General features: G+C 37.7%; 1 protein-coding gene across 7 annotated transcripts in view; it reads left to right on the top strand.

Annotated features, from left to right (window-relative positions):
• The first annotated feature begins 7,835 nt into the window (after positions 1 to 7,835).
• Positions 7,836 to 18,917, top strand: part of cbfb (core-binding factor subunit beta) — a 35,992-nt gene continuing 24,910 nt past the window's right edge. For 2 of the 7 annotated variants that reach the window (XM_065283166.2, XM_065283168.2), the window contains exons 1-3: positions 7,837 to 8,291; positions 8,764 to 8,850; positions 10,508 to 10,624. In XM_065283166.2, the coding sequence (XP_065139238.1) occupies positions 8,214 to 8,291; positions 8,764 to 8,850; positions 10,508 to 10,624 (282 nt within the window). In that variant the 5' untranslated portion in view covers positions 7,837 to 8,213. Of the gene's footprint in view, positions 8,292 to 8,763; positions 8,851 to 10,507; positions 10,625 to 18,917 lie in introns of all 7 variants that reach the window. The other 5 variants (XM_065283167.2, XM_065283172.2, XM_065283165.2 and 2 more) reach the window with 3 other exon arrangements.

Below are 18,917 nucleotides of genomic sequence, written 5' to 3'. Positions count from 1 at the left end.
CCTTGAGCTTTTCGGTGTTGATTCTGTTGTTTATAACAATTTGTTGTTTGTGTCATTTAACTGTTGTTGACCTGCTTTGCTATTTACTATACTGTAGACTCACCTAAAGGATTATTAGGAACACCTGTTCAAATTCTCATTAATGCAATTATCCAATCAACCAATCACATGGCAGTTGCTTAAATGCATTTAGGGATGTGGTCCTGGTCAAGAAAATCTCCTGAACTCCAAACTGAATGTCAGAATGGTATAGAAAGGTGATTTAAGCAATTTTTAGTGTGGCATGGTTGTTGGTGCCAGACTGGCCGGTCTGAGTATTTCACAATCTTCTCAGTTACTGGGATTTTCACGCACAACCATTTCTAGGGTTTACAAAGAATGGTGTGAAAAGGGAAAAACATCCAGTATACAGCAGTCCTGTGGGTGAAAATGCCTTGTTGATGCTAGAGGTCAGAGGAGAATGGGCCGACTGATTCAAACTGATAGAAGAGCAACTTTGACTGAAATAACCACTCGTTACAACCGAGGTATGCAGCAAAGCATTTGTGAAGCCACAACACGCACAACTTTGAGGCAGATGGGCTACAACAGCAGAAGACCCCACAGGGTATCACTCAGCTCCACTACAAATAGGAAAAAGAGGCTACAATTTGCACAAGCTCACCAAAACTGGACAGTTGAAGACTGGAAAAATGTTGCCTGGTCTCGATTTCTGACATTCAGATGGTAGAGTCAGAATTTGACGTAAACAGAATGAGAACATGGATCCATCATGCCTTGTTACCACTGTGCAGACTGGTGGTGGTGGTGGTGTAATGGTGTGGGGGATGTCCTCTTGGCAAAATTTAGGCCCCTTAGTGCCAATTGGGTATCGTTTAAATGCCACTGCCTACCTGAGAATTGTTTTTGAACATGTCCATCCCTTTATGACCACCATGTACTCATCCTCTGAAGCCTACTTCCAGCAGGATAACGCACCATGTAACAAAGCTCGAATCATTTCAAATTGGTTTCTTGAACATGACAATGAGTTCAATGTACTAAAATGCCCCCCACAGTTACCAGATCTCAACCCAATAGAGCATCTTTGGGATGTGGTGGAACGGGAGCTTCGTGCACTTGATGTGCATCCCACAAATCTCCATCAACTGCAAGATGCTATCCTATCAATATGGGCCACCATTTCTAAAGAATGCTTTCAGCACCTTGTTGAATCAATGCCACATAGAATTAAGGCAGTTCTGAAGGCGAAAGGGGGTCAAACATAGTATTAGTATGGTGTTCCTAATAATCCTTTAGGTGAGTGTATGTACCATGCAACAGTGCTACCAAAAATTCATTTTTTCTATGTGATGGCTAAAACATGGTTTATGGCACTATTGGAGGATCAAAGAAGGTACCAGTAGAGTTCTGTCCAAAAAGCACAATACAACACAATTAAACTACTTTCATAGGAACTCAAAGGGATAGAAAAAGACATCCAACATAATTAAATATCCAGGAAATTGTAAAGTGCCATCACCAAAAACCTTTGCTCTATATCTTTAATGAAACCACAAATATCATATCACAATTATCAGTTTAGAATCTCTATTAACTTGATGTAGTTGTAGCAGGCAGGGTATAGCTTAGTGTTATATTTACCGAAAACACTTTACATTTGAAGATGCTACTGCCCGACATTACACTATACAGGGATGATGGGGAAATGGAGGAAGCAGTTTAATCTCAAGGGACATAATTATGTTTCTGTGCCTCTTAAGTGCGACTTAAAAAGACAGAGCTTGATGGAGTAGAGGCGATGGTCAGTCACTCTATACAGCATCAGAAGTGGAAGGCCACTTTGTGTCCGACTGTTCGGATGATAATTGCAATGAGAGAGTCACGTGAAGAACGAGAGACACGAAATGAGTTGTGAGGGTGTGTATGAGTTACCTCAAGAGGATGAAATGCAGAATATGATGGCAATCTAAAAGGTAACTGTTGTCTTTTCCAGCTTAACCCAGGTTTTATACAGAGCTCTGTCTCAAAGAGCATTGATATTACACCAAACATTAAGTTTTGCAATATTTGTTTTTATGAAACAACATAAGGTATGTTAGCTTATATGTGACCTGAGTAAAATAATCAAGACCACAACAGAAACAATAGCACTGTAGCATTGAATATATTTCTCCCTCTACTGGTGATGATGAGTAATACATTTTCTGGGCAATAGAGGCTAAATGCAACTTATTAGGCAGGCACACTGTGCAGCACAATATTTTGTTTTACACAACATTACTTAAAAGCGTAGAAATGTGTATAATTATGTATATTCAAATATGTCAAACTGAATGTGTCTACACCAACATTCCCACAAAACCTTAACTGCTACAGTATACACAACCAATCTAAATAATACTATAGGTACATGCTAGCATTTTTCGGATGTAATGACTACATTCTGTTTTATATGACACCTCTCTTAATCGCAGTGTGAAGCTGCAATATCTGAAACCGTAATTTCTCTCTGCCCATTATTCTCTGTTTTGTTTAACTATTTTGGCCATGTAATCACACAAAGATGAGTCAGTGTAGTGTCTTGGTATGCCCTAAAATTCAATCCCAGGACCCTGTCCCTGTCAGCTATTTTTCCACAAACACAGACACACACATACACTAAGTTATTTATAGTGCAGCACCACTGTCTGCCTGTTGCTAGGAGACGGCCTAGTGCAGATTTCTTAAGCATGCAATGGTTTCATCAATGGTAGTTTTATGTGTTTTGACACAAATTGTATAGTGTTGGTTACTTCACACTGAATAAAAAACTGCATTAATTACTAAATGGGGCACCATGCAAGATTTCTTAATATTTGTTAATCTGCCTTATTTTTACAGACAGGGTCACAAATACCTTCAGAATTTAATAGAGGCGACTGTTAAAGTTTTTTATACTGTGAAAAAGAATGCAAGAGATTTTGGGGAAAAGGTGTTATGTAGGCCTACTATAAGTGTGTGTGTGTACCTGGTAATTATCACGTTTTGGGGACCAATTGTCCCCAAAAAGAGTGCAATACCAGTATTTTTTATCTTGTGGGGACATTTTGAAGTCCCCATGAGGAAAAAGCTTATAAATCAAAACAGAATGATGTTTCTTGAAAATGTGAAGTAGCAGAAAGTTTTTTGTGATTGTTAGGGTTTGGGGAAGGGAATAAAATATGCAGTTTCTAAAGTAAAAAAAACAAAACATTACGTTCTCCTGAGGAAACAAGCTTATAAATCAAACAAAATGATGTTTCTTGAAAATGTGAAGGAGAAAGGAGAAAGGTTTCTGTGATGGTTGGGGTTAGGGAATGGGGTAGGTAAGGGGAATAGAATATACAGTTTGTATGGTATAAAATGCATTACGTCTATGGAATGTCCCCACAAAACATGGAAACCAGAATGTGTGTGTGTGTGTGTGTGTGTGTGTGCGCTGAGACAAAATGCTGATCAAGTGTATATCATAAAGGTGGAGACCTCAAAGCTGTCATTTCCATGGGAACTGCGTAATTTACTCCAATGTGGCCTGACTGCTGGAATGATGTCAACTGTTAAGTGCAGTTTACCTTGGTCTCTCACAATTACAGCTAAAACTGCTGAACTTTATATAATCGGTTTGCAAATACTGTAATCCTTGGGGAAAATAGAAAACAATTTTTTACAAAAAAAAATATTTATTTATATTTTAGTACCTGTTTTAATAGAAAGGAAGATGATGAATAGGACTAGTACTTAGCGGTGTAATATTGGATAAAAACTAATTAGGCTTATTCTAATGTTTCCTAATTTATGTTTTGTACAAGCATAAAACAAAATGAAACGTGTCTGGTATTTATCTGGTATTTACAAAGTGGCTATTTTAGCATGCTATAGGCCTAATAAAATATTTGTGGTGTATTTTAAGCTAAATAAACCACTAACATGCACTGCGTGTTTGCATTTCATCAGCTCATTTGCATTTTAAAGGACACACCCAAAAACTGAAGTTTTTTGTTCAGGCCTACAAAGTGGCAATTGTAATATGCTATAATAAATAATTGTCTGTATTTTGAGCTAAAACTTCACATACATACTCTGGGGACACCAAAAAATTATTTTCCATCTTAAAAAAATCTCTTAATATGACCCCTTTAAGAAGGATATATTTAAGGATATACAGTAACATTTAAATGTTTAGGGTCACTTACTCTTTATATTTTTTACAATAATAGTAAACTCATTAAAAAGCTTCCACAATAATTCAAAACGCTTATATTCGAACATCATAAAATATAGGCGCCCCTTGCCTACAATTTGCAGAAATATCCTTATTTTATCAAGCAGCTTTTTGAGGTCTCACTTTAAGAACTAGTTACCATTCTATTCTGGGCTCTTACTAGGTGCTTATCCATTACTATTTAGTCAAAGTCATCTGTATTAAAAACTTTAAAATATATATATTACAAAATGTATTACAAAATTATATGTTGGCACACTTATTTTTGTCCTTTAGATCAAAAGATTTAGAAAAAAAATATTTCAGTGAAGTAGCCCAATACTTTTAAATGGTAGTGTATATCTACCTAATCGAACCTGACCCGCAACAGATTAAATACCTTTGTGTAACCTGTGGTCAAGTTAATTCAGTTAGGATTAGCAGCATTCATTCAGTATTTTTAGGGCCTAGAAAACACACACACACACACATTTATATATATATATATATATATATATATATATATATATATATAAACCTAAAAATAAGTTTCTAAACATGTTGTCAATTACCCGAAAGTAGGCCTATTCTTTTGAAAAGTAGGCTAATTTTAATTCCACAACAGAGCTCTAACGAGTTTGATGGTTTATTTTGTTTAAGCATTTATTAAACTCAAGGCGAAAAAAGAAAAACGTGATCAAGCCCTCCCTCTGGTGGACAGAACCGAAAGTGAGTTAGTCTCTATACATCATCCTCGTGGCTAACCGTCTGTCACGATGTTTTTTTTTGTCAGACATTTTTGGACTTCACTTCCAAATAAACATAATTATTAACGTCAGACCTGCGTGCGGACTGCAGACGTCGCAAGTCACTATAAAAAAGCATCTTAAATGCTTGTTGGTGGGGTCACTTTTCTGTAAATGTATGATGACACACTTTCTTGGCCTATTTAGACAGCAAGCGTGACGTGAAGTAAAATTTAATATCCGCTCTGAAATAAACTGACCCCCGATTAACATTTCTTAACTTAAGCACTAACAACCGTAAACAGATGCGCAATATTTTCCCGCCTGAAATCTGATAGTCGCTTCAACTGAAGTTATTTTGCTTTGTCTCACTCAGTGAGACTGACGGACACCGATGCCAAACACGGTAGGTCTCGCCGTCTGACCTTGCAGCACCCCCTTTCGGTTTCCTCACGGCAAGCGTCCAGCAGAGACAACTGTCGCCCGCGCGTCTTCTGCCATTTACGCAGTGCGCGTGAGAACCGGGAGAGCCGCGGAGAGTTGGTAACATCATCTCACGCGCCGATTCTGCTGCTGATTCTCAGTCACTGACGTGTGTTATGTGTGTAAATACAGCTCTCAGTGAACTCAGAGACTTCTCTATGCTTTATATGTGGTTAGATAGACATACATAGACATGCATACATAAGGCCTAAATATACAATAATTAAAGAAATACTGTAGCATACTTTGCTAAAATATAGTAAAATTACTAGAAACAGTAGTGTTTTTTAACATTGCCTTAGTAAACACAAAATTATACTACAGCATCAATAGAAAAGTTAATAATACAGAATAAAATAGGATAGCTTACATTAGCAAAGTAATTACTATAATATTCTAGGCCTGCATGATTCTTCAATGTACAACAGTTTATTAAAGTAAATACTAAAGTATAATGAATTTTGTTTCATGTGGGAGCCAACTAAATTATTTGGCAAAAAGGCAGACTAATGAGTTAGGGTTTTAGAAATACAAAAAAGTGCACTGAAAAACAAAAAGATAAATAAAACATAAAATGACTTTGCACATGCGTACTTCAGTAGGCCTAAGCACAACTAAGCAACATAAACTCCTTCTTAAACTTTTTTTTTTTTATAATATGTTTTAATACAGGACAAAATGTCAATTTTCCGAAGTTGGACACCTCTTATGGCCTGTATGACCGACAGACAGATAGATGGAAGACACAATATGTACTTAAGTATACACAAAGCATAATTGCACAGATTTAGTACACAAAGATAAGTATTGGATTTTAGGATGCTTACACAAATTAGTTTGAAGGCCAAGTCAAACCCTGTTGTCATACACCATCCAGACGATCTGAAACCCCCTCTCTTTTAGTTCTGTCAAAAGCAACAAGGCAGTGAAAGTCAAGTATAAATGTCATCAAGATCTCAGTCCTCTTACATGATTTAGTATTGTTGTTTAAGGTCATGTTTTTGTTTATCATCTTTATTTCCAGTAAGAGCCAAGAGCGTGCTCATACTTTCAGAGCTATGTTTAGCTTCCTCACCAAATTGCTGGCAGGCTTTTAAATCACATCATTATCTCGACAGCACCTGAGCTTTGTTTAGTGTGTAGACACAACAAAATCCAACTTGTATAGTCAGCAGCCTGAGCTATTATGTGTCTGACTTGTTTGCCTGATGCAATTTAATATTTAATATTATACGCGAACAAAGGGTTACCCTAGTTACATTTTCAAATCACTTGAAATACTGCGTGGCTGAAGAGGTGTAAAATACGGGGGATTTTTTTGATCTGTTGTCTATGCATTAAGTACAGCTGTGTCTGGCAAACAAGTTAGAAATAATAGAGACCAAACTTCCGAGAACTGCAAGAAAGTATTTCTCCAACAGACAAGACAAATATTTTTTTCTACAAAAGTTTTCAAATCAGCCCTAAGTGCAAATGGGTAAATTCTTGTTTGTCCATTCAGCTGAAACCTATTGGAAAAGACACATAGCCTCTTGACTGCATGCATTCTGTCAAAATGGGTCTTCGATGGTAACCACAGAATATTTCATTAATTAATAAGCGTTATGTGGTCCTATTAAAGCACTCACACGCCCCATTTGGCCCAAAGCACAGCCTTTTAACACATTAACTCACCACAGATCTCAATCTAATGCACAAGAAAGAGAACAAGTGAAAAGCAGAGACAAGCTAAAACTCATCACATGCACTCTGCAAGGACTCATATCAGCACTCAAACCCATTTATTACTGGAATGTTCATTGACAAATGTTAAATTATTGTATTATTATGCAATACTTTTGTATATTTGCCCATTGCATCTAATGCAATCCATAATACAACACATGATGAACATTACTGATAATATTGAAATGTACATTTTTGGACCAGGGGAACCTATACACAAAAGCAGTTCGCCTGGATATGTAAACTTCAATATGTGTCTTCATAATACACATGTCTAAATTGTGACAGTATAGACTGCTGTTTCAAAATACAGGTAATTAAAATTATTATAGACTAACAGGATGATTAACAGGAAAGCTGTAATGCACTTATCTCTCAGAGACATCATCAAAATCATTATAGAAACTAATAAACTACACTATTGTTTAGACAGTATCTATTTGGGCTATCTATCTATCTGTTTCCGTTTTCACGTTTATCTTTGTGACAGACACACGACAGTCACCACAGGTAACTTCTCAATTACCTTAAAAACATAAGAGCATCCCCCTTAGATCTGAACGAAGAAACGGAGCCCTCAGAAGTTGTGGTGTATTTAACGCCTGCGCACATACGGTCGATAGTGGAGAGAATTGTGAATGGGGGGAGTATTTTGGCTGTACAGTCATAAGTCGGACTCCGAGGAGCCAGGAAGTAACTGTGAGCCATGCAGCTCATGCGACGGATAAAGTAGAGCGCGCGAGCGTCTGTTGTCAGCAGTCTGAGATCACACGCGTGAGAGTGAGCAACAACAACTGCAAACTACTGCCAATTTTTTTGCGCTGGTGCTCCGTGACCCCAGAGGAGAGACGAAACTCGGGGGATATTCAGTTTTTACAAGAACACAAATATAACACTAGCCCATTGCAACACACTTCATCATAAGAAGAAAAAGACGGAAGGAAATAAGTGCGGGACTGTGGAGTTTCGAGACAACGCTTCTCTCTTTGCAAGTTTAGACGAAGAAAAGCAACAAAATTGATCACATCGCATTCAGGATGCCTCGGGTGGTCCCGGATCAGAGGAGCAAGTTTGAAAACGAGGAGTTCTTTAGGAAACTCAGCCGCGAGTGCGAGGTAAGCGCGAATCATTTGATCAAGTGGCGGAAACAAAAGTTACACCTCTCGCCTGACATGAAAACAAGCGTGTCATCACCTTTATCAGCCTCTTTATGAAGTAGCCTAGTAACTGCTAATATGGCATACAGCTGATAAAGTTATTCAACATTTATTTAAAAGCAGAAACACGGTTATATTTTAAACATGCAAAATTGTCAGCATCTATTTAAAAGCCAAACAGTCACTTTTTCAGCTCAGGGCATCACTTTTTGCTTTTCATACAAATTAGGGATTTCCGGCAATTTCCATAACAAATGTGTACTTTATTAACAGCATAGTCCTGTATTTCAACCTACTTTTTAGCCTGAAAAGAAGCTCATGATTTGCTTAAAAGCTCCACAGATTAGTTCACCTCAGGCCATCTGTATTTTAAAAGGTGACAAAAAACCTTTCACGATGAGACTTCATCTTCTTTCATCCCTCCTTACAGATTAAATACACCGGTTTTCGAGACCGGCCGCATGAGGAGAGACAAGCCCGCTTTCAGAACGCGTGCCGGGACGGCCGTTCAGAGATAGTGAGTAAACTCACCTCACAATTTCACTTACTGCCATATATTTGCTTAATCCAACGACAGTGTTCTGAACTATTATTTAAATATGATAATGCTATTTGACATCCGGAACTATGCATGTATGTCATCAACCAATACTATGTTCAGAATACTTCCTCTTATTAATGAGCGCAAAACAATGCTGAAATCATGACGTGAAATATTTCATGTAAATCTAAACTAAGCTGTCGATATTTGTATGTTGTGTTTAATTCATTCAATTATTAAAATAGTAGGACATATAATTAAGTATGCTTAAATAGAATGTGTCTTTCAGCTTCTCTTTAATTATAAAGGGTCTCACGGGTGGAGATGAACTTGATGTGTCTAATTTTACAGCCTATTCAGAAATACCCTCTAATTTTGTCTATCTCTTTGTAATAACATTGTAATTAATATTATTACTTTTTAAGGATATTTTTACAATTTTGCACTATTTTCACTTTAGTTATGAGCTAATTTTAGTAATATGGAGAGGAACATTCTTTTCTATAGGCTCTTTAATATTCCTAATAGACAAAAGACATCTACAATATCAGTTTTATTTCTGTTTTTAAATAATAGACATGAGATAGATGCAGCTATACAAGCTTTTGACCTTTTTGTTTGTTGTTACTTTTTATTTTGCTAACTAGATTTTATACAGGCAGAATATCAACATACCGAAACACAATAATTTACAATATAAATGTTAGAAAATATAATAAAATATAAACAATCATTTATTAATAATTAACAATTTTATTGAAAGCATTTCTAATATTCACTGCATAAAAATGTACAATTTCCCACCTTTATGCTGTTGTTGATATTGACACATGGTTCACAAGTTTTTAATCAGTAAGATGTGAATTATTTGCCCATAATGAGAAACGCTGAGCTTCTTAGTCAAAAACCTATTACAAAAATGATAGCTTTCAAAATCTCTTTGTCTTTGGTATACACGGCATGCATGTGGTGTTACAAATTGTTTAATGAAATTTTACAAGGTCACAATGTTCTGCACTCTTACTTATATTTGTGCATTTGAATTTGGGTGAAACTATATGAGCCTCTTATTTATAGCTACACCAATTATTTTATATATTTCTGTAAGTATACATAAACCAAAACCTTCTAATATAAAAAATACATCACAGTTCTGCAACATAGTTAAAAAACCTGTCTTTTTGTTGTGCATGCTTTTTGAAAATTGAATTTAATTATTGTACCATAACTCAAAACGTTTACGGCACTACTGTTGCTATAAATGCATGTGAGGGGCTGCATTTAAAACAATTTATTGATTTTATACCCTCTTCGTTTCTGTTCTGTCTCTGTCAGTCATGCACCCGTGCTCGCTTTCTCCTCAAACACTGTTTGGTGCAGGCCAGTTTGCCAGCACCAAGCATTGGTAAAATAGAATCAGATGTGTGTAACTCAATACCTCAAATAGAAAAAAATGATGACTTAGGTTTTCTCTTTGCCCCACACCCCCCATCTTTTCCTGATGTTTTGAGCCCTGGCCTTGGCTCCAGGCATTCTCCTCTCTTCTCTGATGTGAAAACAGAAATGACGGGCTGCATAATTTATGCTCGGGCCTGGCTTTCTTATCCTGTTTGTATTGATTTCCCTCTAAAAGGCTTTTGTGGCGACCGGCACCAACCTCTCGCTGCAGTTCTTCCCAGCCAACCTTCATGGCGACCAGCGGCAGGCACCCACCCGAGAATATGTGGACTTCGAGCGGGAGACAGGAAAGGTAGTTCTGACACTTGTTCATTTCCCTTTTAATTTTTAGGTTTATTTCTGTCCACTTTCAAAGTTATCTCTGTCTCACTTACATGCCGTATCCCCCTTTAAAAAAGTACAATGGGTAGTTCCAATTCTGATTAAATAAAGCTTATGTATAAACACACACATGTGACCACATGTGATCTATATTAATAAGCAAAGTTGTAATGTTTCCTGACAACTGTAAACAGCCGACAGTTAGCATTAACCATATTACTCTTACTATTATGATTCAGACAGGCTTATTATGATAAAATATTTAAAATATAACTATTATTTAAACATTGGAGGTTTGGAAAGAAATTTTACAACCAATTAGCCACTCAAGTTTGTGTGTTTACCACAGTATGATTTCGTGTTGTACCCTACCCCGTTGTTAAACGACTAAAAGTGTCCCGTCTTTTATGGCGTATAGCTTTCAGACACGGCCCATTACAAATGTATTGTAATGGAACAAAAGTGCCCACGAGTAACATGCAAAACATTTATAAAACCTTTTGTCAGTTTCAGACACAGCCACATACATGATTTATGAAATCTGAAGAATGAATGGAAAAGTCATTTCTTTTTCTCTTTCATCTATCTTTCCTCCATTTCACACAGCAGAGGAAGTGTGTCACTTTTTTGAACCAGACGTATGCATGGTTTAGATGGGCAGAACCCTTGATTTTTCCATAATCATACGTTTCTCTCTTACACATCTTAGGAAAAACGAACACTTGAAATATTACGCTGCAGACAGCAAGAAAAACAGTCTCTCCTGAATGAAACATGGCACAGGTTTACATTTTATGTTGAAGCTCCGTTCTATTTTATTTCTGTCGCAGTATTATTTCAGACACGCTCCTTGGTTTTTAATTTTTGAATGGGTCTTTCAACAACTCCCTTTTGTTTCTCTGGATTTAGGGAATGTTTGCACAGCCTCCCTAAAGCAATAAGAATGTAAAATAAAACCATACCGTCGATGTTTCATTTTAAACCACGTATTAAACTATGCATTCATTTCTGTTATTCTAGTCGAAGCTGTCAAAGATCTATAACAAAGAACTCTATACACGTCAGCATTCGTGCAGAATTTTTTCTAATTGTACAGGAGGACACAGTTGAAACACACACTCGGCTCCTCCGCATTTTCCCATCATTGTATTGTCGTGAGATCATTAAGAGATCAAGGTCAAATGCGACACATACATTTTCCCATCTTGTTCTTCACAAATGTATTTTTTCTCTTGTGATACAGTACGCTCTGCTGAAAGGGAAAGAAGTAATTGATACTGCCTGGCATTGGTGCAGCAAACACATTCAAGTGTGCCTATCACAATCACCCAATAAGACACAAATTTAATTCAAGTCTTTTAATGCTCAAGGAATCTTGTGAAGACATGTTAACAGTCCATAAACACGTCCTGAAGCCTGATTAGAAAATATGCCGCCCGCACAACGGCTTCATGGATGGTCGCACAAGACCAATTAAAGGAAGCGTTCGGGCCGTATTAAATAGCGCATTGCCTTAAGTTCTTTTCGGGTCACCCTGGAGGCCTTTCCCTTCAAGTCTTTATACAGAAGATGTGTTAGGAGGCACTTACTGGCTTTATTTGTGTGTTTACCACCACAAGCCCTCGCAAAGCTGCTGGTGCTTTTCATACTGTTGCGGACAAGGAAGAGTCTCTTCACGGATGCTGCCTCACAGAGATGCGCTCATTAAAAATGCAGCCGTGAGAAATCAATGGACCTTTTGGCCCAGAGGCTGACGGACTAATCTTTGGCTGTTAATTATTTAAAAAGGCGTGAAGGGGGTGCGCAGTGAGCCTCGTGCCGACGGGCCGCCGAGCATGCGTGTTTCTGAGCCCCGGTTAACTGGTAATCCTATCCACCTGCCTGTCACCTCTGCCAGAACTCAGATCCATGCAGCTTTAATGAGCCTCACACCGTCTGCCTTCATAATACAGCCCACGCGACGCATACCCTCACTCTCTCTCTCTGCTTCCTGTCTGATACACATGCCCCTGCCTAGGGCTTAGGAGACTTATGTTGCTTTGTCGCAACTACCTGTGTTAAATCTTATCTGTCATATTTTGACTTATCTAATCATTCAGTCAAAAGCATTTTTTTTTGTTAGATAAACTTTATTCGGCATCAAAAGTGTTAGAATGAGGAGCGAAAATCTCTTTAATGTTATAGTCATGCATTTTCACTTTTATACTTACAGTGTTATCATCCGTAGCAAAATATCCATTTATATCCTTATCAAGACATTTGCCTGTTTCCCACCCATTTTTTAAAGAGCCGTGTCACCTGTTGTAAAAGGCGCTTTGAAAAAAACTGCTTCGAAATACAATGTCCTGAACAAGTGCTCATGACAGATTTATTTCCATGTAACACGTTTGGAGTTGGAGTTTCCTTTCTCTTTTGTTTGGAAGGAAATCCTGAATGGACAAGCTCTGCTGATAAGGTCTGTCCTCCCTTTCCATCTCGCTCACATTTCTTCCCTAAGTTTTCCTTTCATCTTTAATTCTCCCTCTCTTCGTCTCCTCCACACACACAAGCTCACACAGTCAAGGTCTGACATGGTAAATTCCCTGCGGAGCGGTCGAGAGAGATCATGCGTGCGCCCCAGCCTCTGCTCCTAATTAAGCTGATTGTTAACCTTTTCCACAAACAGATCCTTTATTAAAGCTATGGACTACAACTAAAATATTGCCCTTAGCAAAAAGCCTTCTGACTCGCACGTAGAACCATGTGAGATATGCGCCTCTTGTCATCAGGAATGTGCGATCACCGCCTGCCTATTGGCTGAGATTGTCCTTACAAGATTGGTTTATTTCTCACACCGTAAATCAGTCAACGCCATGGCAGTCGTTACTCACAGCAACGCATGCTGTGTTTCACTGCCAGACTGCCTAACTGTAAAAAGCAGCTAAGAGGTTAGAGAAAAGTTGTAAAATATGTGATGCAAAGTCAAACAGGAGCAAAGTAATGAAGGCGTATTTTATAGCTTATCTGATGAAATGGCTGATAGGAACTAGGAAATCATTATATTAACTTTAAAATGTTTCACAAGTCATTATGAAGACATGACAAACAGGTATTTACATTTTTGACATTCTGTTTTAGATTAGGACTGAGCAATGTATTGAATATTCATAATTGTATTTATGTTTCGCAGACAGCTGTATTAATGTGCTTTTAATTTGGCCATGAAGTTACCTTAGATAACAGTCTGTATAGAACTTAAAGGAATATTCCATTTTTTTAAAAGAAAAATCCAGATAATTTACTCACCACCATGTCATCCAAAATGTTGATGTCTTTCTTTGTTCAGTCGAGAAGAAATTATGTTTTTTGAGGAAAACATTGCAGGATTTTTCTCATTTTAATGGACTTTAATAGAGCCCAACATTTAATACTTAACTCAACACTTAACAGTTTTTTTCAACAGAGTTTCAACGGACTCTAAACGATCCCAAACGAGGCATAAGGGTCATATCTAGCGAAACGATTGTCATTTTTGACAAGAAAAATAAAAAATATGCTCTTTTAAACCACAACTTTTCGTCTAGGTCCAGTCCAGCGCGACCTAACGTAAATGCGTAGTGACGTAGGGAGGTCACGTGTTACAAACGCACATTTGCGGACCATTGTAAACAATAAACTGACACAAAGACATTAATTAGTATCAGTTGACATACAACAACATAGGAACGGTCCTCTTTCAACACACTTGTAAACACTGGGGCGGAGTTTCGCGTTCGTCCTTTGTGACCTCTTGACGTGATGACGTATTGCGTGGGGTCACGCTGACGTATCACGACCGGATCTAGACTAAAAGTTGTGGTTTAAAAGAGCATATTTTTTATTTTTCTTGTCAAAAATGACAATCGTTTTGCTAGATAAGACCCTTATGCCTCGTTTGGGATCGTTTAGAGTCCGTTGAAACTCCGTTGAAAAAAACTGTTAAGTGTTGAGTTAAGTATTAAATGTTGGGCTCTATTAAAGTCCATTAAAATGAGAAAAATCCTGCAATGTTTTCCTCAAAAAACATTATTGCTTCTCGACTGAACAAAGAAAGACATCAACATTTTGGATGACATGGTGGTGAGTAAATTATCTGGATTTTTCTTTTAAGAAAATGGAATATTCCTTTAAGTTGCAAAAATGGCAATGAAGTGGGTACATAAGTTTAACATTGATTCATTAATTTGCATCATCACTTAAAAATGTCATAGAAGTCATTTTCGTATAGGCAATGAATTATTTTCATTATATGTAATTATTTTCATTATGTTCAACCCTAAATTTTACAAGTAGAATATTAGTGTTAATATTATCAACAAAGATGATTGAAGTCTCGAGTTAAATATTTTGTACCAAAATATATTATATGTATATTTTAACAAAAATGTTAAAAACAGAGTTATCTCGTTTTGCAACGAAGAGTTGCATGTTTATTGTATTTATTGTATTGATGTTTATTATTATGTTATTATTTTGTTTTATGATGCTACTTAGCTGTATTTTTTTAAGTAATGAAGGTTTAAATCAAAACAAACCACCTGCAGTTGAATTGATATTAATTGGAATGCACAACCAAAAAACGAGATTTCTGTAAAATTAAAAAAAACGGAGTTTATGTTGTTTTGCAACGAAACTCTTCATATATATCAGCCTTATTAAAAGAAAACACCATCATTCTTACCTCAAATTACACAAATTAATACATACCTCTATTTTCTCAATGCGTGCACTTCATCTCTGTACAGCGCATCATGCACTCTAAGAAATAATGTGTTAATTTCAACACATTGTTTTGTGTTAAACTATTTAACACATTATGTGTTATTTAAACACATTAGGTTTCATTTCGTGTTGATTTTGTGTTCTAATAAATAAAAGGGGCAACACAAGATGTGTTAAAACAACACAAAGTGTGTTATTCCAAAAATTGGAACCAGACCAGACACAAGATGTGCTATTTTAACACATTTGCTTAAAGAGTGTGAATGTGATAAGGCTTTTGGCCTAGTCAAATTCATTCCTTAAAAATGAGAACTATATTGTATGGCTGAAGAGCACTAAGTTTGCAGCACTTCAACCTCTGGCGCAGTAATATTGACGAAAGTTTGAGCAAGAGGGGGAGTAGTCAAGAAATGAAGATGTTACTATGCGCCAAGGTCGAAGGGCTGCAAACTAAGTGCTCTTCCTGCCGTATAGTTCTCATGTTCTATCCGCTTTAAAAATCGGCACGTTTTATTTTGTGCCACCTACTTACTCGCGTAACTACTCGTGTAACAGTCTGTGTAACATCAGTGTTTGGTGGCTTCTATATTCATCCCTGTTTGGATCCTAAGGAAAGAATGGGGCTAGGCTAAATGCTAACACATTCATGACGCGCTGTAAAAAGATTAAGTGCATGCATTGAAAAAATATAGGTATGTATTAATTCGTCTAAATTGAGGTACGAACATAGTAAAATATAAAAAAACTGTGGTGTTTTCCTTTAACCGACAGACATTATTTAAATTTTTTATTACGTGGCCCACAGCTCCTTATGGCTCACTCACATTATTGTGTAAATGTTTTTATCCCCTGATGAACTCCAATGTGATGACAGACTCAGTTTGCAGGCAAAGTTTCTCCTCCTCCTACTTTCTTTGTGGCTTTTGCCAGAGACAGCCGTAATGTTCCTCCTCCGTAACCCTCACCTCCTTACCGCCGTATTCTCTTCCCCTTATTTTCGTGTAGTTTGAAAACACAGGCATTGCCAGCAAAAACCTTGCTGGGCCAGTTTAAACTTGGCCTGCGGCGGGGGACAGTAGTATTATCTGAGTGGGACAGAGCACCCGCACCAGGGTTAAGGCACAGGCTCCTAGTGTCACTGCAGGCTAATGGGAACCAGCTGTGGGGGAGTTTTAATTTTAGCAGTAGCTAGCACAGTCTAGGGAGGAGACTTTAACCCTATGCCAACCAGAGGTCCTCAGAAGCGTTCCCTTGAGTCAAACCATATGAGAGGTGGGGTCATGAAGGTACTAAGATACATTAGTCTGTGTTCGTTTTTTAGGTACTTTAAATAGGTGGTACACCTGCTATGAATCGCTCGCTTATTTACCTCTCACGAGTTTGCATCCCTAGAATAAACATCCTAGTATTCTCCAGTGGCTTATATGATTTAGGAATCAGAAAAGATGCTGAAGAACAGATGGAAATCAAAGGGAATTCCTTTGTGTCTGGCTCAATCATTAACCAAGCATCAGTGAAAAACACACTATTAAACTTTTTGATGTTGACTCACTCAAACACTCCATATTGAAAAACTACATCGAGTAGCTTTGGGCAACATACAAACTTTATGGTTCCATTTTTCTTTCATACAGCTTCTGTCTCCACCACTTAAACTCAATCTTGTTGAAATGTGATCTCCTCTGAGATGGAAGCTTCAGCTGTAAGGCTTTAAGGAGATCTGATGTTTGGCGCTGGTTCCTTCTTTCCTCCTCCTTTCCTCTGTTCATTTGTGGAGCTCAAGTCGTGTGTGGTTTTTACTTTTTTATGCAAAGCAGAAATTGGGTCCGTCTGCTTGGGCCATGCCAAGAGCCTTGGGTTTGTCATTCCACTTAGGAAGGGAGAGCAGCAGGAGAATTATAAACTGATTGGCTGAGAGCTCCCAACAGCAGCCAAATTCTGCCTGAGACCCTCCACAGTGCTCAGGGCGGGGGGCTATTGGTACTAGCCCGCGTAGGGCAGTAGACATATCATAGGCGTAATGAAAGCAAAATAAGCCGTGTCATGAACACATTATGAGAACCCTGGTAAAAAGAGTGTGTGCACTTTTGGGTTACACAATAAATGTTTTTTTTTGAATAAACAGATTTGTTATATGAATGTAATATAGTTGTCCACTGCAAGCAATGAAAATGAGATGGTCCAAGCATAAATTATAGCTAGATTAAATAAACATGTACACAAAAGATGTTCATGTAGTTCATTTAGATGTCAAGTCATGCAGTCAAATTATATTATGGTAGTAATCCGCAGTCCCAGTGGAAGCCAGTGTTTTTTTTTGTTAATTGTGTGCAATGAATTTCTGTCATTACAAAAGAATTTTCCTGCATTTTTTAAAATAAAAAAGCAGCAATTTTTTATTGATGTTGTTGAGAGGAACAGGGGAAGAACTTGTTTGTCATTATTATGTATTTATGTAAAAGTTGAAAAATGCATGTGTGCATCTGATTCGTTGCCAGCGCGGGCCCCTGTATCGGAGCCACGTCGGGGCGTGGTGTTTTTCTCTCTCAGACTCTATAAATCTTCGCTATGCCTGTGTGTGTAAGAATGTTCGCTCGGGGGCAGATAGTGCAGGGAAGAATCGGACTAAATGACTCCATTATGAAAGAGCTCCAGTCTGAGGCCTCACCACAGGAATTGGTGTTTTAATAGTTTTGCGTTTCCAGAACTATTAAGCATGTTTCCAAGTCTGATGCGTGTTTGTGTGTACAGATGCTGACTTTGAGTGTGTGTGTGTGCATTTGATTATACACCCTGTTTATGTTTGCATGCTCATGTTGACATGGGCCTGACTATTTATTCATATATGCCTGTGTCGGCTCACATTTTCTTATTCGTATGTATGCGTATGCGTGTGAGCATGCTACGCTTAGCACATATCTATATTCATGACTAGTCATGTGCCATGCAACATGCTGCCGAGCTGCGTGGCGCCAGTTTGACAGTTAACTCGTGGGGGTGGAACGCTCCGGAGCCGCACTGCCGATGGAGGAAATCAAACGAGGAGCAGATGAAGGTCTCCCATCTTCCTCTCTTTTTTTGCAGTGCAGCTGATGTGGCGGCTCAAGACTGCATGGTCTGCCATTATTTGGTACTAGTTAAATGTTAACAGTAATGTTTGTCAAACGGTTTGCTGTCATGAACCGGTTCTTGTTATTGATTTAGTTGAACCGATACTGAAAGTGTTTGTAAATTACTCAATGAGGTGGATGACAAGTAACTATAAATGTGACATAGCATGTGATCGAAAACAGCATTATACAACAGTTACTTCCAGTCCTTGCATCTCACTGGATAAGCTTAGTTATAGCTGATATCTTTGTTACAGATACAGAGAAAATAGACAAAACAGTGGCCAAATTAAGTGAAAGTAAGTGTAAAGAGAGATATTTCGGAGCACCATATGATTTGGTGAATCTACTTTTAAATGATTCATTGGCATGAACCATCTAAATAAACTGACTACTTGCCAGTAAATGTTTTGA

The sequence above is a fragment of the Paramisgurnus dabryanus genome, chromosome 9, assembly GCF_030506205.2.
Source record: "Paramisgurnus dabryanus chromosome 9, PD_genome_1.1, whole genome shotgun sequence".
NCBI lineage: Eukaryota > Metazoa > Chordata > Actinopteri > Cypriniformes > Cobitidae > Paramisgurnus > Paramisgurnus dabryanus.
Note: the sequence above shows the minus strand (reverse complement) of the source record. Positions and strands in the feature narration are given on the sequence as shown.